We start from the raw sequence: 23,932 nt of genomic DNA on the forward strand, positions 1-23,932 counted from the left end.
CTGATCCTGGTTATAAAAGCCTCACTCTGCTGCCGTGTGGACAGTGGAGAATGGTGGGCAAAGGCTGGAGAGAGGAGGCCAGAATGTCAGCTATCATAGTAATCCTGGGAAGAGGTAAGAGTGGCTTGGACCAGGGTATACAGCCAAGGGGTTAGGAAGTGGGTGGGTTCTGGATACACTTTAAAGTCAACAGGATGTGCTGATGGCTATGATTGGGAATGTGAGAGAGAGAAATGTCAAGGATGACTCCAAGGGTTTTGTCACATCGGTAAAGATGGCGTCATCATTGCTTGAGTTGGTAATTGGGTTTGGTTTTGATTGATTGAGGGTAAATGGATTTGGTAGACTTGGTGGGAAAAATATGAAGTTTCGTTTGTTCACTTCTCATTTTGGATACCTAGTACACATCTAGGTGGAGATGTGGAGTAGGAAGTTGGATGTGTTGACATAGACCTGTGATAACTCTGCATATAGATGCAATTTAAACCATAAAACTAGATGAGATCAGCAAAGGACTGAGTATAATGAGGAGGTCCAAGGGCTAGGTCCTGAGGAGCTCCAACATTTAGAGGTGGGGTGGAGGAGGAGGAACCAGAAAATGAGATGAGCTGGGAGCATCCAGGAAGACAGGATGAGAGCTGAGAGAGTGATGTTCCAGAAAACTGAGGGAAGCGCGTCATGGAGGAGGCAGTCAACAAGCCTGTCAAGTGCTGCCGAGAGCCTAGTAAGGTAGGGAATGAATGTTGACCATGGAATTAACCAGCCTGGAGGTCAATGTGACATCAACAAGTTGTTTCAGGGACGTGGTGGAGAAAAAAGCCTGACATGTGTGAGTTCAAAAGAAGACTGAGACAAGGAATGGGGAAGGCATGTATAGGCAACCCTTTCCAAGAGTTTTGCTATCAGAGGCAGCAGAGAAAAGGGGTGGTGGCAGGAAGGATATGTGGCGGAAATCACAGCAGTTTTGACACTGAGAGAATGATGGGAGTGGTAGAGGACAGCGATATGGAGAGCGAGCCTTCTCTAATGACTGCAGCTACTTCACCAGACCCAGCAGCTCTGTTCTGCCGTTTTCTCCTTCTGGTAGCTCTCACTGCTGATTGTGGCTGTTGAAGAGCACTTCACATCTCTCAGTGACTCGAAGAGGCGAGCAACAAGCAAGTCTGCCTGTTCCGAAGGTGTCTTAGTTCCTGCAGGGGTCAGGAAGCTACTCAGGAGCGACACATCTGTCTGGCTCCCTGAGCCTGGGATGTAAAGCTGTACTTACTTCATAACACAGCCACACCCACTCGGGTACATCTTGTCTGTAGCTGATTTAGGACAGCCACGGCAGAGTTGAGTAGTAGACACCCTATGGCCTTCAAGTCTAAAATATTTACTATCTGCTCCTTGATTAAAAAAAAAAAAAAGTTTGTTGATCTCTGATTTAGAACCACGGTTCTCAAAAGTTACTATGCATCAGATGCCTCCAGGACTTGTTAAAAACAAAACGCTAGGCCTAACACAACGAGTTTCTGGACCAGCAGGTCTGGGGTGAGGCCCAAATTTACATTTCTTTTTTTTTTTTTTTAAAGATTTTATTTATTTATTTAACAGAGAGATAGCGAGAGCAGGAACACAAGCAGGGGGACTGGGAGAGGGAGAAGCAGGCCTTCCGTGGAGCAGGGAGCCCGACGGGGGGCTCGATCCCAGGACCCTGGGATCATGACCTGAGCCGAAGGCAGACACTTAACAACTGAGCCACCCAGGCGCCCCCAAATTTACATTTCTAATTAAGTTTCCAGGTGGTACTGATGCTGCTGGTCCAGGGACCACACTTGGAGAATCACTGGTTCAGAGAAAGCCCCAAATATGTCAATATGGGCCTACTGTGCCCACGTCAAAAGGATCTTATTCTTGGCTCCAGTGAACTGAGCTTTCCTGTTCTAATTCTAGGTCCAAATGCACAAACAGATACTCAAGGAAAGCATACACAACTCTTAAAAAAAAAAAAATTTCTCTAAACAGGCAAGGGATAAGTCAAAGAGGTAACAAGCTCCATGTCATCCCTATGTCTCTTAAACCTTAGCTAGGGTTTCTCTAAAGGCTGCTGTATTCAGTCAGCTTATTAGCAGTTATGAAAAGGGAAATTTATTTCATCTGCTTCAGAAGAGCAGAGAGCAGGCCCACACTCAGAGCAAAATTAGATCAACAAATTTTCTACCATTGTGCGAAGAATGAATGCTTCATTAAAATCAATTCTACTCCTCTTGCTATATCAGGCTGAAAGGTAATCAAGGCCTTCTCCTGATGCCCATACACTCCAAGTAGGGTTACCAGATTTAACAAGTCAAAATAAAGAACTCCTAGTGAATCTGAATTTCGGATAAGCAGTGAATGTATTTTTAATATAAGTATATCCTATGCACCATTTGGGACATACTCGTAATAAAAACAAACAAAAAACACTGTCTGAAATTCAAAGTTAATAGGTGTCCTGTGTTTTCTCTGGCAGCCCTAACTCTACAGTTCCACAGAGCATCCAATCTTATTTCACTTTATTTGGTCTTCCTAGAAAGCTGGCAAAAAGTACATAATTTTCATGTATAGGTATATAAAACATTGGATACAGATGGAAAAGCCACCATGTTCCTGCCCTCAGGGGGATACAGTCTCATAGAAAGGAAAGAGATACAGAAATTATCTCATTATATAGCAAGCCAACCCTCCGGGTGGATTGACACACTGAAGATGCCAGAGGTTTAGAAGCCACATGCAGCTACGTGCCCCTGCCCTAGCTGGCTGTAGGCTGTCCCCTGGGTTTCGTCTGCCTCTTCCTTCCTTGTCAAGCTGTCAGTGATTAGTGTCTCCACAGACTAGCTGTTGGCCATCCCTCCTCCAATGTTCTCATGCTTCCAAGTTGAGGCTTCCAATTTCCAAATGAACACAAGTAATGGACTTGTTCAAATTGCGTTTAAACTGGAAATAAACAGGTTCCAAGTGAAAGTCTGGATTGTTCTCCTAGGCAGAAAGTAGTCCCGTGTCTGAAGGATATGGACCAACTAGAGCCTGAGCAGGGATACAGCCAGGGGGGTGAAGAAATACATGTTCATCTAGCATGAGAAAAAGAGCCATTCCCCATTCCCTCCCTCCTGCCTAGAAGCTACTATGATAGCTAGAGCTCTAAAAACCATCTTGTGGGGCGCCTGGGTGGCTCAGTCGGTGAAGCGTCTGCCTTTGGTTCAGGTCGTGATCCCGGGGTCCTGGGATCGAGCCCCACATCAGGCTCCCTGCTCAGCGGGGAGCCTGCTTCACCCTCTCCTTCTGCCTGCCGCTCCCCCTGCTTATGCCCTCTCTCTCTGTCAAAGAAATAAATAAAATATTTAAAAATAAATAAACAAAAAATAAAAACCATCTTGTGACCTTAAGAAAGGAAGCCACAATCTAAGGATGATGGCACAGAAAGACAAAAGAACCTGGGTCCCTCATGCTTTTGTAGAACCACCGTGCATCTAGAATTCCCTTACGTGAAAGAATGAAGCCGGATGTAATTCAGCCTCAACTACAGTTGAGTAGCTTTTAATTGTAGCCAGATACCATTCCTAAATGCTAGAGGCTCAGGGTATATGAAAATAGAGAAACACCAAAACAAGATTACCAAAATTGTGTTACATTTTTAAGTATATGCACTTCACAAATGAATGGTTGTTTTCCACACAAGAAAATACAATGTAATATCACTGTGCTGTTTACTTCTTTCAATCCTGAAAATTGTGACATATAACCTCATTTGGAAACAATGTCCAAAACATTTAAGTAGAAATGTAAGTAAAAACCAGGAGATGCCACATACCTATGCTAAAAATATAGATATATACATACATCCAATACCAAGTGCTGGTAAGTATGCAAAGCAGCTAAAACTTCACACATTGAAGATGGGAATACAAAATGGTACAGCCGCTCTGGAAAAAAAAATTGGCAGTTTCTCATAAAATTAGGTGTACACTTACTTATGACCCAGGAACCCCACTCTTAGAAATGAAAACTTACGTTCACACAAAAACCTGTACATGGATGTTTCTAGCAGCTTTATTCACACTCTCTAAAAAACTCAAAGGTCCTTCAACTGGTGAGTGGATAAACAAATGACGATACATACTCAGCAATAAAAAGGAATAAACGATTGATACGTGCAGTAACATGGATGAATCTCAAATGTACTATAATACATGGAAGAAGCCAGACTCAAAAGACTACATAATTCCATTTACAGGACATTCTGGAAAAGGCAAAACTATAGGGGGGTGACTGAATCACTCTGTATCTTTACTGTGGTGGTTACGACGCCAAGCAATTTGGCCAAATTTCTAGACCTGTACACCAGAAAGAGTGAGCATTTCATTCACTCTATGTAAAACTGAAAAATAAATTTTTAAAAAAGTTTAAATGTGTGCCCTTCAGGAAAAGAGGCCAGGGCCATGTGGCTCTCCTGGGATGTCCCCCCCCGCCTTGCCCCAGTCTCAGTGTCTGCCCCAATTTATTCTACCCCCACCCCCTCGGCCCAGACACTCTCTGGACATTCCTCCAGGATCCAATAGAGTGGTGGGCAGAGAGGATTCTCCATCCAAATCCTGAACACATTTTAACACCAGCCACTAACTGGCCCCCCTGAGATGCAGAACAATAGCCGTACTGTATGCAGCTCCATACAGGTCACTGCATAAACATTAGCAACAAGTTCCATGGTGACTCCCTGCTACTGGCCTTTGCAGCTCCCCCATTCATGGGCCTTGAGGACCCGAGCAGGGTAACGCAGAGTCTGGATACAGCTCCACACGTCCGTGTTCAACCTATAGTTCAGAGGAGTCTCAGTCCTAGGAAGCTCGCTGGTAATAATACCGCCAACAGACCCCTACCCACCAAAGTCCCCAGTTTCGGGCTTCCTAATAGTTATCCCTGATGACCTCCCAGAGGACACCCTAAAGCTGCAAATGTCCAGGGCTAAACGCTGAGAGTCAGGCGATGGAAAATCCATCTGCTCAGGGGGGGATTCTGACCGGGAGCGTGTTGGACTTGACACCTCAGCATAAACACAGTCTGTTGCTCTTGACCTTAGGCAACTACTATGCCTGGTTTATTAAAAATTGAGAATCCAAGGCTCGTTGCAATAGGAGTGTTTTTGTTGACCAAAAAAAAAAAAAAAAAAAAAATCCTTCAAGCATAAATCATTGACGGCACTCTCCACATTAGCTGGCATGAAATAAACAGAGCCTGTCTTGTGGGCAGAAGGTGCCAGAGTAGCTTTGCCAGCTTAAGCCTCCTGCCTGGCCATCATAAACTCCACCCTCGATGCTTGAAATATAGTAAAAGCCTTCAGAAAGGTTTCTTCCCAACTATTTCTTTCCACTCACCTGTGCTGGCTATAACCTGAACCCTACTCTAACACGCTATGAATGCACCATCGCGTACTGGAAAGTGTAGGACTTTGTAACTAGGCAGATTTGGACACAAATCCAGACTCTTCTTAGGAGTCCCGAGCACTTTGCTTAAATTCTCTGTACCTCGGTGTGCTCATTTATAAGTGGGGACAATAACTGGTCCCCTTTGTAGGACGGTTAGCTGAAATAAATGAGGGTCTGTATAAAACACCTACATGGGACTTGCTCATAAAATGTGCTTATCACATCTAAGCCTCTCTTTCCCCCCAGAGGTGATTTCCTCTATCTGGAGTTACCCCACACCAGCCCCAAAACACGGCTGAAAAGAGAGCAGAGGCAAATGATCAGAGAGCAGGAGGAAGTCATCTGCTCTAAGTTAGGAAACCTGGTTCGAAGCACTGACTGATAGGTGAGTGATGAAAAGAAATCTGGTCTCCAATTGTGTCACCTGGACTAGTAACCCAGTGGCTCCCTCCCCAGGGAGTGGGACCAAGACTCCACTGCTCTTCACTCACACTATCCTGACTCACACCCAGCTGGAATTCTTTTTGGCCCAAGAATCAATGAAAAACAAATTAAATGGCCAACGTCCATCAGAATACAGATTTTTTTAAAAAAGTGTTTTAACTGCTCCTACCTCCTAGGGTGCTCCTGGAAAATGCCCTGACATTTTCTGGAAACTTTTTACACAGCATAACTTAAAACCCAAGATTGTTTTCCAATGGAAAATAGCTCCTCACAAAAATAAGAGACTGAGCATTCATTAAAGATACAGTCAGTATTCTGAAAATGTTTTACATAAATCCTTGCCAGAAATCATGCTTCCCCAATGCCACAGCCTGCACTAGAAGCCGTCTTCCTCCGCAACCAAATTTTCCACCGCCCAGACACTGCAATGGGAACTCTGTAAGTCAGAATTGATGTATCAGTCTATAAAGTCAAAGGGAAGCCTGTCAGAAGATGTGTATTTGCTTAGAGAGGCTTAGCACAGACAGGCAGGGGCGCTAGCCAATCTCTGTGGCAGATGTAGCGTATTACACATTCAGACTGTAAGACAATTGCTGCATATACCAGTTAAAGTAAAATTATAGACCACACCGAGAAAATACCTACTGTGATTCAGAAACCCAGGAAACTCGCATATTTATGATGAAATGCTAGCTCGGGCCATTACCAGTGGATGGTTATTCAGCACTTGATGCAGTGTTGGGTGCTGGGAATACAAAGATTGTAGATAAGTGTCTGCTGAGTTCTTCTGATGCTGTTGGTAATACAGGGTTCCTGCCCTCAAGGAGCCCACAGTCTAGTGGGCAAAAAGACAAACGTACGGTGAGCAAACCAATCCATCACCACCAACGGCTTTAGCAGGTAGGAGCACGAAGTGCTGGGCGACAGACAGGAAGAGGAGAGGGACAGTTTGAAGAGACAGTCTGGAAAGTAGAATTCTCCCAAATAAAATTCTCCCAAAAAATAGATAAATACACACACACACACACCAATAGTTAGGATTAACAGTAAAAGGGTAAGGAAAGAGAGGCAAAACAGAAAAACAACTTCCCTGCACTGTTTCAGCCCAGCTGTGCCAACTCCTAATTGTACCTGAGGAGGTCACCGTAATAGCCCAGAAGGGTCTCCTGCCTCACCTCCAGCACTAACAGGAAGAAGGTCACAGGGGCCCAGCAAAGCTAGCACGGCCCCCACAGAACCCAAAGCACCGTCGGGATTAGAGAAGCATCCGACATATGGATATTTTTCAAAGAAACGGGACAGAGGCCAGATGAGAGAGAGGACAGAAAGGATGCTGAGGCCCAGGCCCTCCCAGTCCTGACCAGCAGATTCTTAGAGGTGTAGCTGTGTTCTTTCCTTTTTCTGCGTTTAAATGCACACTGTCCTATGGCCAGTGTCCGTCTTGTTCCCACCACCCACTGAGCGGCAACCAGACGGAAGGTGCAGCATGGCCTCAGTCAAGGGGCTGAAACGTCAGGAAAGACAACAGCCAGGACTTACCTTCTTACTACAGGTAAATGAGCAATGCGATTGGCCAACTTTCACATTTGAAATGAACAGACATGCAGATTTCAGCCGTTGCTTCATTTTTCCTAATAGTATTTATTCACACAAGAAATGCATGATCCCTTTAAACAAGGAAAGTGAAAAGTCTCCGTAATCCCCCCATCCAGAGGAAAAGAAACAATTAACATTTTAATGTGTACTCTTTTTTCTATGCATATTTATCATTTACAAAATGGGACTCTATAATACAATAATGTTTTAACCTCCTCCCCCTCCCCTCCAAGTACAAAAGTCATTGGGAACTTATCCATATCAAAAACACAAGACCATTTTTATAGATTAAGCCATAGATCTGTGCCATAACTTACTCACCTACTTTCTGTTTAGGTTCATTCTTCTCTTCTGTTTCTGTCTCATCTACCCTCATTTTTACTGAATGTCACTTAATTAGAGGCACACTGACCTCATAGCTAAAAAAAAAAAAAAAAATGGCAGAGTCACCTTAAATTCTGGGTCCTTACTTTTGTTCTCTCTACCCTTAGTTAATCACAAGATGAAACAGGATGTTATGCATACTCCTTTGTGTAGGTTTGAAGGGAGAGCTGGGACCAATGAATAGAAGTTTCAAAAAGGCAGAATTTCATTTAATGGAAAAAGCAATCACTTATGTACTTAAGAAAATAGATCATCAGTAAGGATGTTATAGAAATAATTTCTTAATCATAGTAGAAGCAAAAAAGATATGTAAGATTTCCTGTGGTAGATTTCACCTTTTATAAACAGACAATAAAGCTACCTAAGTTTTGCTATTAAAGCAATAATATAATTCCTCAATGATAAGGCATTAAATGGAATAGTACTGCTTCCTGTGGCTGTCAATCCCTGAATTCTGAGCCAACGTCTGTTCCACCAAGTACTTCATGGCAGCCACCAAAGTAAAAGCAGTTAGCAGCCTCAGAAATTATCTCCACCACTATCCTTTCAACTTCCTGCCAAAGGTTGTTCAAGACCATTTCTTCATAAGGGTGGTCGTTCTCATCCAACCCCTCCTATTTCAAGACCTTCAAGACCTTCCTCCAATTCTGCATCTCCAGCCTCTGGCTCCTCTCAAATCTCTCCCTACCATCTTCCGTAGAAAATTCTTTGACCCTGCATCGCCATCTAATTCCCAGCCTTCCTGTCCCATGCTTCATGGGCAATCTTGTTGAAAAAGCAGCCCACACTCCCTTTCCACTTTCCTCCTCCATGGCAATCTGACTTGGGCCTTCCTGATGCACTGAAGGTGCTCCTGCTGAAGTGGCCAATGGTTTACTAGTGGCCAAACCCACTGGACACCTCCTAGGTGTTAGCCATCTGGACCTCTTCTCGGCTTCTCTGTCTCTCTCTCCATTAGTTTCCAACTTCTTTGACTCTTCCTTGTTGTCCTTGTCTTGGCTATCTAGTTATCTATTACTGTATAGCACATTGCCCCCTGCCCTTGTCAGTTTGGGTTACTCTAACAAAGATACCAGACTGGTGTCTTAAACAGCAAACATCTGTTCCTCACAGTTTTGGAGGCTGGCAAGTCCAAGATCAAGGTGCCAGCAGCTTCAGTGCTTCCTGGCTCATAGACAACCATCTCACTGTGTCCTCACATGGTAAATGAGGTGAGAGAGTTCTCTGGGATCTCTGTTATAAAGGCACTGATCCCATTAGTGAGGGCTCCACCTTCATGACCTAATCACCTCCTAACAGACCCCATCTCCTAATACCATCACATTGGGAATTAGCATTTCAACATAGGAATATAGTGGGGGACACAAACATTCAGGCCATAACATCCTAAAACTTAGCTACTTAGAGCAATAATTTTGTCATACTCACAGATTCTGTGGGTCAGGATTCAGGAAGGGCACAGTGGGGATGGCTTTTCTTTGCTTCATGAAGGACTCAAAGGCTATGGGTGAATTTACAGCTGGGGGCAGGGAAAATCGGGTAGCGTCCTCAGTCACATGTCCGGCAGTTGACGCTGGTCGTCAGTGGGGACCTCAGCTAGGGCTGTTAGTCGAAACACCTATGCATAGCTTCTCGCCGTGGCCTGAGTTCTTAAAAACATGGCAGCCTCAGGTTTTCAGGGCTCCAAAGGTGAATGTCCTAAGGGAACCAGTGGAGGCTGCATCTTCTTTTATTTCTGAAGCTTGGAAGTCACCTAATATCACAAGCCTGTCCAGATCGCAAGAAAGGGACATAGACCCTCCCTTCTCTGGGAGGAATGGCATAGTCACACAGGGAAGAGGGCATGTGGGAGAGAGGATATTGTTGCAGTCATCTTTGGAAAATGCAGTTTGCCAGCATTCTCTTCCATGGTTTTTCTTCTATGCCCAATTTAATGGTAGCATTCTCCAGAATCTGAGCATACATGTTCCCTGGACAACTTTATTCATACCAATGGCTTTAACGCTCTTCTACATGTTGGTGGTCCCTCCGTCTACAGCTGATCTAGGAGCTCTCCTGATAGCCTCACTTGGATTTCTCAAGATGCCTCAAATTCAAGTCCAAAACAGTCTTCCCCTGCTCCTCACCAAGTCTGCTTCTTTTCCTGTCCTCCCCATGGGATTTGTGGCACCACCTAATTTCTGAAATCTAAGTGAGAAAACAAATAGGCAGCCTCGATTTCTCCTTGTCTTTCACCCTCAACCATTCCACATCCAAATGGCCACCAACTCCTCACAACACTGCCCCCTCGATAGTTTAGTCCTTCCTCTCTCCCATGGTCAGGACAACCACCTTAACTTGGATCCTCATCAGCTGTAGATGGACTTTTTAATCAGTTCACAACTGGTCTTGCAGCCTCCAGTCTTGCACCCCTGAAAACTCTTTATTTGCCTGGACTTTCATGTCACTCTTGTGTTTAAAGTCCCCCAGCGATGCCCTACTATCTACAGTATTTTTTTTTAAAAAGTCTTTTTTTTTTTTAAAGATTTTATTTATTTATTTGACAGAGAGAGGCAGTGAGAGAGGGAACACAAGCGGGGGTAGGATGGGACAGGGAGAAGCAGGCTTCCCGCTGAGCAGGGAGCCCGATGTGGGGCTCGATCCCAGGACCCCAGGATCATGACCTGAGCCGAAGGCAGACGCTTAACGACTGAGCCACCCAGGTGCCCCTACTATCTACAGTATTAAGTCCAACTCCCTAGCGTATAGAGGCCTCGCATCCCTCATGATTGGCTGCCACCTATCCAGCCTTCCTCCTTACATACCCTTACAATTACCCCACATCATGGCATACTGAACTTCCTGCAGTCTCTGGAACATACCACTCTCTCATACCTCCATGCCTTTGCCTGGAAATTCCTCTCCAATCCCTGTCTTGGAAACTCCTACCCAGTGTTAAATACCTAGATCAAGTGTGACTTCTTTAATGCTGCTCCCAGAAGAATCATAGCCACTCTTCCCTACATGTTGCCATAGCACCACTATCTCACCATAATCATATCTTTATTACATACAACATTATCACATGATGTTATAATTTGTTAATATCATCACCATTCCGAGCATCATGTCTATATGATGGTCATATTTGAAAGGAAATAAACAGATATGCTATTAGAAAAAATTCTTTATCATAGGCGACCCATTACAATCTTGATTCCAAACCAAACAATGCATGATTCCTTCCAGTGTTAACAATGAAATAAAGGGAGAGGGGGAAAATATGTTCTGTGATACTCTGCCTTCAACAAGAGAAACGATGTTGAAGGTCACTGCTAAATGTGGGCTGCCAACAGTGCCTGCCAGGCACTCCCCATGCCTTCCCTCACAGAATGGACTCCATAACCCCAGGAAGTAGGTATTATTACCTCCCACTGTACCTGTAAAGAAACCAAATTTCATACAGATTGAGTGATATGCAAAAGGCCCTCAGCCAGCAGGTGTCAGAGCCAGCCTTTGAACCCATATACGTCCAACTCTAGGGCTGGTGCTATTTCATTGCCTCTAGTACATTTCTTAGTCTCAGATAACATGCTTCATATCTCTTAGGTATTTTAAGGAAAGACCAGGAACCCCAGAAGTCATGTGTAAATGCCTATAAAAAGGAACTACAACTTCAGGAAGTCATCTTGGAAAGAACTTTCTCCAATGAGGTGAAGGAATGCTAAGTGTCAAATCACATAAGTGACCAGTAAAGACAAGTTGTTGAATGGTCTCCCGACAGGTGCATGTGCTGGAGAAACCCACCTTTTAGGCACAGTGGCACTATCATTCAAATGACTTATACAAACATGAGTGAGAAATGGATGCCACCAAGTGAGTTCACACGTGTACATCGACAAGTGGAGATGTAGGTGGAGGCAGCTGGTCTCACTGTCCCAGTGGCATAAGTGGGAAGAAATTCTGCAAAGGCTCACTTCCAGTAAGGCTAGTGTATTATATAAGTATGTCAGTTAGAAGCATTGCAAGGCGGTCTCTGTTGCAAATGACAAAAAATAAAATCAAATTGACTTAAGCCAAAAGAGGAGTGTTATCAGCTACTGATTGATCCATAACAAGCCACTCCAAAATTTAGTGGCTTAAAATAACAGATTCTGCTGCTGTGGCTACACTGAGCATTTCCTCTGCTGGCTTCACCTGGCCTCACTCAGTCAGCTACATTCAGTGGGAAGGTCAATTAGGCTGGAAGGTACAAAATGGTCTCAAGGGCATGTTGGGCAATTGGCACTCGCAACTGGTGCTTCAGTTCTCCTACACATGGCCTCTTGTCCTCCAGCAGATTAACCTTCTTACATGGTGGCTATGGGGCAGAGGCTCAAGGGGGTGAAGGCATAAGCATCAAGGCTCCTCGAGGCCCCAGGTCCAGAGCTCACACACTGTGGCTCCCACCACATTCCATGAGGCAAAGCAAGTCACAGGCCAGACCAAATTCGAGAGGTGAGGAAACAGACTCCACTTCTTAATGAAAAGAGTCGCAAAGAAACTGTGGCCATATTTAATCTACCACAGGAAGTTACTGGCATGTATAATGGAAGATACAAGGGAGTTTCAAGCATAGCTGCATCCAGATGCTCACAATATATTCTCAGAAACCAGTCTCTTTCCTCTCTCAGCTTTGTTTCGTTCTATGTTGGCTTTATTCTCAGGCAAGCTTTTCATTCATAGTGACCAAGTGACGTACAACCACCATGGGCCTACATCCTCACAGTGTCCCAACCCCAGAGTTCCTCTTCCCCAGAAGTTAGTTGTACCACAGAGTCCCACAATTGGGTTTATTGGTCCAGCTCAGGTCACAGGAGCATCCTGACCTGGGAGAAAGCACGCACTGATTGATCAAGCCCAGGTTACCGCCCTGCAACTGGGAGGTGGGATAGTCCACCTAAGTTATGGGAACGGAGAGTGAGGGAAGGGTTTTCCCCAAAAGAACGTAGAGATTTTATTACCAGAAAAGAGAGAACTAGATACGAGGCAGACCAAAACAACAGATGTTTACTATAATAGACTTCTCAGGATGGTGGCAGGGCAAAGAGCCACCACGGAATGCACTGAACTCCTCTCTCCCAATGCATCATGCAACTTTGCCAGCTGACAAGTCCCAGCTTCCCAGTGGGGTGGTATGTGAACCACTGAATAGCTTGTTGTGCATGTGAAAAACAAAGACATAGGACAAAGCCTTTTGCAACAAGCACTTGCACAATTCTTCCATCTGGCAAAAGCTGTCCTTTCTCGGACATTTGTCAGTTGCTTCTGAAGACACCCCTCCCTAATAGGAATCAGAATGCTTTGTCTTTTAACTTAGTGGTTTTTCTAGATCAGATGCAAACAATTTCCTTCTTGCCTCCTACAGCCCTATCTAAGGCCAACTCATCATTGAATAAATGAATGAGAGAATGAATCACAATACCCTTCCCTAACTAGAGCTGTGCTCAGGTCCAAACCCCCCTCCCCAATAAAGGAGGCAAAGATGGTCAATGGAACAATCCAACCAGCAATCCAACTTTTTGGAAGCTCTTGGACTCCAAGGTACTAATTCACATTGTAGCACTTATTTTCATCTTACTGGACATCTGAGTATGGGACAAGGGGCTGGGAAAAGAAATCTTCATTTTTTAAAAAGATTTATTTATTTATATTTTGAAAGAGAGAGAGAGAGTCTGCACATGCGAGTGAGTGGGAGGAGGGGCAAAGGGAGAGAATCCTCAAGCAGACTCCCTGCTGAGTGCAGAGCCCGACACGGGGCTCGATCCCATGACTCATGAGATCATGACCTGAGCCTAAACCAAGAGTCAGACGCTTAACCAACTGAGCCACCCAGGCACCCCAAGAAATCTTCATCTTAAATTTCATCTCGTGGCATAGCAGCTTCATGTGGCCCTAAAGACTTGGTGTTCCAGGGCGCTTGGGTGGCTCAATCGGTTAAGCATCTGCCTTCAGGTCAGGTCATGATCCCGGGGTCCTGGGATGGAGCCCCACATCGGGCTCCCTGCTCAGCGGAGTGTCTGTTTCTCCTTCTGCCCCTCTTTCCACTCATTCTCTCAATCTCTCTCTCTCAGATACATAAAATCTTAAAAAAAAAAAAAAAAAAAAAAAAAGGCTTGGTCTTCCACAGAATTGGACATCACCCTTTTAGAACTGCAGCTACCCAGTACATGAATGGCTCCAACCCCAAAACAAGATGCTCTTCTACCCTCAAACATGAACATAACATCTGGGAAAGCAGAGGCCAGAGGCTTCAAAGGGCTCCCTTCCTTCCAAGGGAGCTTGTCTTGATATATGTAAATACCTATTAGTGAAAACAAATTGAATTTGCATTCATTTATGTTCTTTTAAGTCACAGGTTGCATAAGCCATGAGTCCAGGCCTTGCCTGGTCGATTTTATTCCTTTCTACAATTTTAGCCTAAAGAGGTCTCAAACCTCTTTAAAAAAAGGTGTGCATGAGAACCACCTGCAGTACTTTTGAGAAATGCACATTTCTGGACCCTGTAGCATCTCAGGTGAGCTACACACTATACTTTAGGAAATATATTCTTTGAGAAATACGTAGCTACAAGATGTAACAAGATTCTTAACTGCTGGGTCTCACTCCTCAGAGAAGAGGCCAAGATTTTGTTAACGACACCCAGTTATAAGCTGATATGACTAAAGTTTCCACGAGCTGGACCAGGCCATTGTGGTATGTGGTCATTAGCCCAGTCAGCATGGTGAGCACAGGGATGGGCAAGCACTCTTCACTCCCCGTAGTAGCACTGGAGAGCACCTGGTTATTGGTTTTTTCATCATTAATGTGAGGAGAGAGCCTTTGGGTGTTGGGGATAGGCAAGAACAATGTACCAGGGTCTCGTAGTGAATATCAAAGAAAAGTCCCCTCATGCTTCCAGCAGGGGGAGGGAGAAGGACCCATTAAGAAACAGCCAGAGTATCCAGTTCTTCTTAACAAGGCCTACCATCAAAAGAAACCATTTAATCAGAGCCTAACTTACTGGGGTTTTATCATAGCTAATCAACCTGATTTGGGAAGAGAAATACCCGATTCTGGCCCGCTCTAGCCATCCTATCCCATGTAAGTGAAGTAAAAAACACGGAAACATCCTTATGAAGTTCACAGTCCAGAAGCCCAGGCTCATTAAAAGACTGAGACCTAATCATAGGACAACAGAATGCTTCCTCACTCTCCACACCTCACCACAACATCACTGAAGGTCTATTTATCACAGTTCTTTCTATGTAATTCATCATGTCTGATTTCAACAAAAAATTACAAGGCTTACTAAAAAGCAAAAAACATAATTTGATGAGACAGAGCTACCAACAGAAGCAGATTCAGATATGGGAGAGATGTCTGAATTAGCAGATCAGTAATTTTAAAGCACTGTGATTAATATGCTAAGTGCTCTACTGGAAAAAGTAGACATCATGCAAGAACAGATGGGTAATGTGAGCAGAGAGGTGGAAAATCTAAGAAAGAATCCAAAAGAAATGCTAGAGGTCAAAAACACTGTAACAGAAATGAAGAATGCCTTTATCATTATTATTATTATTATTATTGAAGTATAATTGACATACAATGTTATATTGGTTTAGGTATACAACAAAGCATGCCTTTGATGGGCTCATTAGTAGATGGGACATAGCTGAGGAAACAATCTCTAAACTTGAGGATATGTTGATAGAAGCTTCCAAACTTAAAAGCAAAGAGAAAAAAAGACAGGGGGGGGGGAGAAGAGAACAGAATATCCAAGGACTGTGGGACAACTACAAATGATGTAACATACGTGTCACAGGATTTCAAGGAGAAAAAAGAAAGGAACGGGAGAAATATTTGAAGCAATAATAACTTAGAATTTTCCCCCAAATTAATGTCAGATATCAAACTACAGATCCAGAAAACTTAGAAAACAGCAAGCAGGATAAATGCCCCAAAACTACACGTTGGCATGTCACATTCAAACTCCAGAAAATCAAAGATAAAGAAAAAAATCTTGAAAGAAGCCAGAGCAGAGGGAAAAGAACCCTCACCTATAAAAAGGCAAAAGTAAGAATTGCATTGGGGTTCTCCTCAGAAGCCATGCAAGCAAGAAGACAGCGGGGTGGAATATTTGATAAGTTGTTGAGAGGGAAAAAAAAACCCATCAACCTAGAATTCTGCATCCTGATAAATTATCCTTCAAAAGTGAAGGAGAAATAAAGACTTTCTCAGATAAATAAAAACTAAGGGAATTTGTTGCCAATAGACATGCCTTAAAAGAAATGTTTAAGAAAATTCTTCAGCGAGAAGAAAAATGATATAGGTCAGAAACGCAGACCTACATAAAGAAAGCAAGAGCACTGAAGAAGGAAAACTTTTTTTCTTATTCTTAAATGATCTCACACATAAGTTTGTTCAAAAAAATAATAACAACAAAGCATTCAATGATTATAACTTATATACAAGTGAGATGAATTACACCAATGGAACAAAAACCAGGATTGAAGAATTAGGAAAATTTTGTTACTACAATGTACTTACACTACCAAGAAGCAGTAGAGTGGTATTTCAAAGTGGACTTTGGAGCTGGGAAAACTGGACCGCTCTCTTACACCATACACAAAAATAAACTCAAAATGGATTAAAGACCCAGATGTAGGACCTGAAACCACAAAACTCCGAGAGGAAAATGTAGGCAGTAATTTCTTTGACATGGGCTGTAGAAACATTTTTCTAGATATGTCTCCTGAGGCAAGGGAAACAAAAGTTGAAAATAAGGGGCACCTGGGTGGCTCAGTCGTTGAGCGCCTGCCTTCGGCTCAGGTCATGATCTCAGGGTCCTGGGATTGAGCCCCGCATTGGGCTCCCTGCTCAGCGGGAAGCCTGCTTCTCCCTCACCCACTCCCCCTGCTTGTGTTCCCTCTCTTGCTGTGTCTTTCTCTGTCAAATAAATAAATAAAATCTTAAAAAAAAAAAAAGTTGAAAATAAGCTACTGGAACTACATCAAAATAAAAAGTTTTGCATAGCAAAAGAAACCATCAACAAAAAGGAAAGGCAACCTATAAAACAGAAGATATTTGCAAATGACATATCTGATAAGTGGTTATTATCCAAAATATATAAAGACTTTATATAACTCAACACTAAAAAAAACCCAAATAATCCAGTTAAAAATGAGGAGAGGGCCTGAATAGACATTCTGCCAAAGAAGACCTACAAATGGCCAACCAACACATGAAAAGATGCTCAACATTACTCATCATCAGGGAACTGCAAATCAAAACTACAATGAGGTATCACTGTACACCTGTCAGAATGACTAGAATCAAACAGACAAGAACTAACAAGTGTCAGCGAGGATGTGGAGAAAAGGGAACCCTCACACACTGTTGATGGGAAAGCAAACTGATGAAGCCACTGTGAAAAGCAGTATGGAGTTTCCTCAAAAAAATTAAAAATAGAATTAGCAGGGGTGCCTGGGTGGCACAGTCAGTTAAGCGGCTGACTCTTAGTTTTGGCTCAAGTCGTGATCCCAGGGTTGTGAGATCGAGCCCTGTGTTGGCTCCACACTCAGTACGGAGTCTGCCTGAGATTCTCTCTCCTTCTCCCTCTGTCCCTCCCCGCTCATGCTCTCTCTCTCAAATAAATAAATAAATCTTTAAAAAAAATAGAATTACCAGGCACCTGGGTGGCTCAGTCATTAAGCATCTGCCTTCGGCTCAGGTCATGATCCCAGGGTCCTGGGATCAAGCCCCGCATCGGGCTCCCTGCTCAGCGGGAAGCCTGCTTCTCCCTCTCCCACTCCCCCTGCTTGTGTTCCTGTTCTCGCTGTCTCTCTCTGTCATATAAATAAATAAAATCTTTAAAAAAAAAATAGAATTACCATATGACCTAGTAAATCCACTACTGGATATTTACCCAAAGAAAATGAAAACACTAATTTGAAAGTATGCACCCCATGTTTATAGCAGCAGTATTTACAAGACCCAAGATATGCAAGCAACCCAAGTGTCCATCAGCTGATGAAGGGATAAAGAAGATGTGGTATATATACATACAATGGAATATTACTTAGCCATAAAAGAGAATGAGATCTTGCCATTTGCAACATGGATGGAGCTAGAGAATATTATGCTAAGTGAAATAAGTCAGAGAAAGACAAATACCACACGATTTCACTCATATGCACAATTTAAGAAACAAAATAAATGAACAAACAAAGAATAAAAGAGTCAAAAAATGGACTCTTAAATACAGAGAACAAACTGGTAGTTACCAGAGCAGGGAGGCAGGTAGGGGGGCTAGATAAGGTGGATTAAGAGGGACAAACTTCCAGTTACAAAATAAGTAAGTCATAGAAATGGAAAAGTACAGCACAGAGAATACAGTCAATACTATTGTAATAAGGTTGTTTGGTGACAGATGAGGGCTACACTTATCGTGGTGAGCACTAAGTAATGTACAGAATTGATGAACTGTTATGTTGTATGCCTGAAACTAATATAATACCGCATGTTAATTACACTGGAATTTTAAAAACCAATAAGTAAAAGGTTCTCTTAAAAAAAAGAAAGTGAGCTTGAATTCATTGTTAAATGTATATTGCAAATTCTATGGCAAGTACTAAAAAAAGTTTTTAAAAAAAGAAGTATAATTGATATGCTAAGAAAGGAGTGAAATAGAGTCACATAAAATGCACAATTATAAGCACAAAGATGGGAAAAAAGTGGAAGACAAACATAGGAACCAAGAATATGAACAAGGGATAGAAAACTACACAAATGTGATAGATATTGATCCAACTATACCAGTAATCACTTTCAACGTCAATGGTCCAAATATACCAATGTAAACTATTTAGAAGGAGAAAACGTGGATATAGATGCCTAAGTCACCTTATCTTGATCTATCCCTCCAGGAAACCATGCTAACGGCCAGGAGTTTTCCTTTCTGAAATGTGGTTCTAAAAGCAGCCTGGAGGATCGGGTTTGGGCCCACCCACAGGACCTGCTGGGATAGGCTTTCCAACCCAGGCCAAAGGAAGGCTGGCACCGGGTTAGAGGGTAAAGAGCACCAGAGAATCAGGCACTGCTCCTCCCAGCTCCTGGGGGCAGCAGATTGGGGACCCGATCTGGGAACATACTGAGCAGCCACCAGCCTGACCCCTGAGCCCAGAAGTTATATGGAGGCACATTGCCCTCTGGTTGCCTCCTGTTTCCCACAGTCTTAGAGAAAAAAGGGAAGGTAAGCAGGCTCACTCAAGCTTCCTTCGGATGCTAAACTCAGGAAAACAACCTCCCATCTTGGCAAAGAGAAAATGAAGGAAGATTTCAGGAAGCAGAGTACTGCCTGGAGGAGAAGACATGGTCACACAGCAAACGGAGAAAGATCACACCAAAGAACATCTTTCCTCCATTTAAGAGAACATCTTTCCTCCATTAACCTTGATCTGGTTGGGAAAGGGGAGGAATGTGGTTTATCTCACACACACACACACACACACACACACAGGAACTAGTTTTCATTTTAAACAAAAGGTAACAGAACCACAGATTAGAAATCTTCCACATATTGATGGACTCTATAGCTTTAATTCTAAGGAGGAAAGCTAAGGGAAGCAAAACAACTTTGGGTTCTTCTGGGAATCTCTCACATTTTCCCGTTACATCCATTATTTGTATGAATGGTTAACATTTACTGAGCATCCTGCCATTATTTCATTTAAGGTCCACAATGACCCAATAAGGTAGATAAAATCTTCCATTTACAGATGAGGGGGTGAAACACAGAGCTTCGTTAATCTGCCCAAGAACACCTAGTGAGAAAGCACTAGAGCTAGGACTCAATGCAGGGCTCTTTGGCTCCAAAGCACTATGCCACGCTGCCTTCTGGATGGGCAAGGAAGCAAACAGTTCATCAGACGGTTATGGCTCCGACCTCTCTCACCACCTAGCAATGATATGGGAGATGCATTTCATTCTCAAGGTAGCTGTAGCTTTCAGGAAAGAAAAGCTAGAAGCCGGGAATCAGCAATAGTTGGAGCCTAGGCTGTGGGTGCTATCTTTGTCCTAGGCCTCTCCCTGCATGGGGAGAAGGTAGAACAATACACCACCATGAGAGGGTACGTGATCCTCAAAGCCAAGGGGAAGTCAAGACAGAGAGAAACGATGCATCCAGTCCTCTATTCAGCCCCTGCCTTCAGAACACCTGGGCCAGTGCGGGCCTGGATCTGCCCTCAGGTTTTCTGAAATCACTGCCATGGAGGCAGGGAGAAAGTGTCCACCCAAGTGTCCCGGACACTTTCAAACCCTCTTCAACAAATACAAAGGGTTTCCACTTCAACCCTCAAATCGGGTATTGATTCTCAAAAAGGCCTCCCAGGAAAATATTGTACCAACCATAAAGCATGCCCCCTGAGCTCCAGACCTTCGCCACTTAACTCTGTGTATGTCTGCGCTGATTGCATTGCTATGAACGAGCATTAAGAGTCTCAACCAGGAATTCATCTCTTTTAGGGACTGAGAAACCAGAACCCTATGAAACAGAAGGTATAAGAACACCAATAGTCAGGTGATAAGGATGGTCAAGATACTACCATGTCCTGAGTTTGGGGCCATATGGAAATTGGTGAATTGGCCAAAGGCAACTCAGAAATACAATCCTCTACTAGAATTCAAGCTTGTCCCTCCCCTTGACAGGACCTCTGCCACATCCCCAAAGTTCTCCAGGGCATCTTTAAATGCGAAAGTCACAAACAGAGTAAGGAGGCAGGGATCTGGGTTCTGGCTGGGTGGACTGGGGACAGGTCTTACCTTATGCATAAAAGCAAGGGGTCCCTGAGACTTCTTCCCACTGTGGGATGAAGCCACCATGCTTATCTCATTTGGGGGGCCTTCTGGAATCATTCTCATTCGGCCGATTTATTCTACCCAGAAAGTACCCAAATTTTTCCTACGTTCCCTTTTTCCTATCATCTCTTAATCTCAGAACATCTGTGCTGATAGTAACCTTGGAGGTGATTTGATCTCCCTTGAATAGAGGAAGGAACTGATCACACAGTAACAGGAGAGCTCCCGCTTTGCTGCGCTGTGACCGTCAGTGTCTAGCACACTTCTTACCACCCAGCCCACCTCCCCATTCTGCTGGTAAAATAATGCTCCAAATCCCCAAATGGACACTGTGCTTGTTGCCCTCATATCCCTTTCACTCCCCCACCTTGTGCAGCCATGCGGTCAGGGAGGAACCACCTGACCCCCAGCTCCAGAAATAGGTACCCTGTCTCCTACCCTGCCACAGTGACTGCCCTAAGGAATCCAGACCTAAGTCACTCACAGCACGGCACTCTCCTGGCCAAAGGGATTGGTTCAAAGAATGGGCATTTAATCCAGTTTAGATCAATGACCTAAAAGCCAAAGTTGTCTGACATCAAGTAGGAATGAAGGTTGTCCCTCCTCTGAAAGGGGCTACTTCAAGTCACTTCTCTCTTCTGTATTCTAGAAAGTAAGATGTTGGGATGAGAAGTATGGAATCATTGCAGGAATCCTGCCACCATGAAAAGCTAGGCTTGAAATTAAACGGGTAACACAAAAGGCAGAAGGGAGAAACATAAAGACAATACAAATGGCAGAGGGCAATGTTTTGATGGCATTAATAAGATGCTGAATCCAACCAATCCTGAAGCCCTCCTTGTACCTTCATTGGGTAAGCCAGTTCAAAATGTGGTCTTCGTTCTTATGATATAAATTCCCAATGGATGTGTACCTACCAAAGATCATACTCAAAGCTGATCGACAATTATACTTTAAAGGCCTTTTGATTAGCACTAGAGAGTAAAACCAGCTCATGCTCTTACTGCTTCCACGAGAAATCAAGGAGATTCTCCTTCCTAGGCCACCCACCAAGAACTCAGGGCAGGTATCCCTCTCGGAGCTCTGCAGTCACACACAGCCTCCCCGTCAGGAGGCCATTGCTGAGATGAGAACATTGGCAACTAAGCCCCGTTTCTCTGTAGGCAACACCAGAGACAAGAAAGATGGCAATGCCACACAAAACGTAGAAGCCCTTTTCTGTATAACCTGTCAGTTGTTTAAAAATCATTGACAGGGGTGCCTGGGTGGCTCAGCCAGTTAAGTGTCTGCCTTTGGCTCAGGCCAAGATCTTGGGGTCCTGGGATCAAGCCCCATGATGGGCTCCCGGCTCAGCGGGGAGTCAGCTTCTCCATTTCCCTCTGCCCCTCCCCTCACTCGTGCTCTCTCAGTCTCAAATAAATTCTTAAAAAAAAAAATCATTGACAACTCCTAATAAATTAATGGATCCCCAAATGATGCTAGTATCACAGATGTTATGTGCCTCCTGGTGCAGACCAACTCCCACGAAATATACTTGCCAAAAAAATATCAAATCTAGGCTCAGTCGATTAAGCGACTGCCTTCAGTTCAGGTCATGATCTCGGGGTCCTGGGATCAAGCCCCACGCTGGGCTCTCTGCTCAGCAGGGACCCTGCTTCTCCCTCTCCCTCTGCCAGCCATTGCCCCTGCTTGTGCTCTCTCTCTCTCTCTCTCTGTCAAATAAATAAATGGAATCTTTAAATATATATATGTATATATATATATATAATATATGAAATCTGTATCTGATCAAGGCTCTAGATCCACCTCTCATTTTACAAGAAATATGAAGGATAGAGGAACATGGTACACAATGCTATGGGAATGTAGTCAATAACATCTAGTGCAGAAAACCCGAGAACAACCTGTTTATTCAAAAATAAATTACAAAGTAAAAAGGAAGTGGAAGGGAAACTCAGAGATTCAGAGATTTAAGATACATATTAACCAATATGTGGACCTTATTTGGATCTTGTTTACAGAAAATACTATATAAACTCCTATCAAACATTAATGGATGTCCATTTAATATTAAATGTGATGTTTCTTCTGCTGCTTGTAAAACTTTAGAAACGTATTCACCTTAATTTCTACAATCTTAGCAGGGGGAGGAGACCTTTCTCACCCTGATACCGAAGATAGAAACCATAATGACATATTAACTACATACAGATATAAAATTTAGTAGATTGAAACCATTGTCTTTTTATAATGAAAGGCATCTGCCAGACATGACAGAAAAACAGATTAATATCCTTAGTATTAAAACAAACAAACAAACAAAAACTCTTCCAAGTCAGCCAGTGAGGCAGAGAAAAAAAATTGCCACACTTGTTTTAAAAATTAGCAAAAAACCTGAACAGATGATTCCTAAAAGAAAAAGAGCTAATGTAGGATTGCCAGATATAATACAAGATACCCAGTTAAATTTGAATTTCAGATGAATAACAAATAATTTTAGATAAACAACAAATAAGTTTTTATTTAGGCCATACTTACACTAAGACATTGTTATTTATCTGAATTCAAATTTCTGTAATTTATATTCTTTTACATTATATTATTCAATTACATCCTTCAAATGTATGTAATTTACAATTTAGGCAATCCTGTATTAGTCTTTTTATTTGCCAACTATGGCAAATAAATCAGTAATGATTTATAAATAATGATCAATAAATTGATCAAATAAATTTATCAATAATGATCAGTAAATTTGAGAAAATGATCAAGCTCATTCCCAATCATGCAGCAAGAGTAAGTACAGTGAGAAGAGCAGAGGCTCAGGAGGGCAGAGAGGAACACCAGCACTGTCAGGCAGACCTGGGAGCACCTGGGCCTGGGCTGGGGGGGAGGCGTGGCCTCAGGGCCTCAGGAGGGCAGGAGGGAGGTGGCCAGCAATGCAAGGAGGCAAGGGGGGCCGTATGTTTGGCTGAATGTCCATGAACATGTTCTTCTGGGGAAAGGAAAAGTGTGATCAGCAGCACGGAGCAGAGGACCCCTCAAAGAAGCATCACTTTTATTGCTTGCTCTTAAAACTTTGTTGTGATGTATCCAAATGCATTTTTACCTTTTCTGGAAAACTTTATGACCTATTATGTAATGCATACAAAATGGAATTTAAAAATGCATGTACTCACCTCCAGCTTTAAAAACATAAAACATTACTG

At 43.2% G+C, this 23,932-nt stretch overlaps 1 protein-coding gene across 4 annotated transcripts in view; it reads right to left on the reverse strand.

The window, feature by feature from the left end:
• SMOC1 (SPARC related modular calcium binding 1) overlaps positions 1–23,932 on the reverse strand; it is a 152,167-nt gene that overhangs the window by 119,270 nt on the left and 8,965 nt on the right. The window contains exon 1 of one of the 4 annotated variants that reach the window (XM_034992604.1): positions 7,428–7,717. The exons of the other annotated variants lie outside the window; for them this stretch is intronic. Within the exon in view, the coding sequence (XP_034848495.1) occupies positions 7,428–7,514 (87 nt within the window). The 5' untranslated portion in view covers positions 7,515–7,717. Of the gene's footprint in view, positions 1–7,427; positions 7,718–23,932 lie in introns of those variants that run through there. 4 annotated transcript variants of the gene reach the window in all.

This window comes from Mirounga leonina, unplaced genomic scaffold (assembly GCF_011800145.1).
Source record: "Mirounga leonina isolate KUSES-001 unplaced genomic scaffold, KU_Mleo_1.0 Mir_82, whole genome shotgun sequence".
NCBI lineage: Eukaryota > Metazoa > Chordata > Mammalia > Carnivora > Phocidae > Mirounga > Mirounga leonina.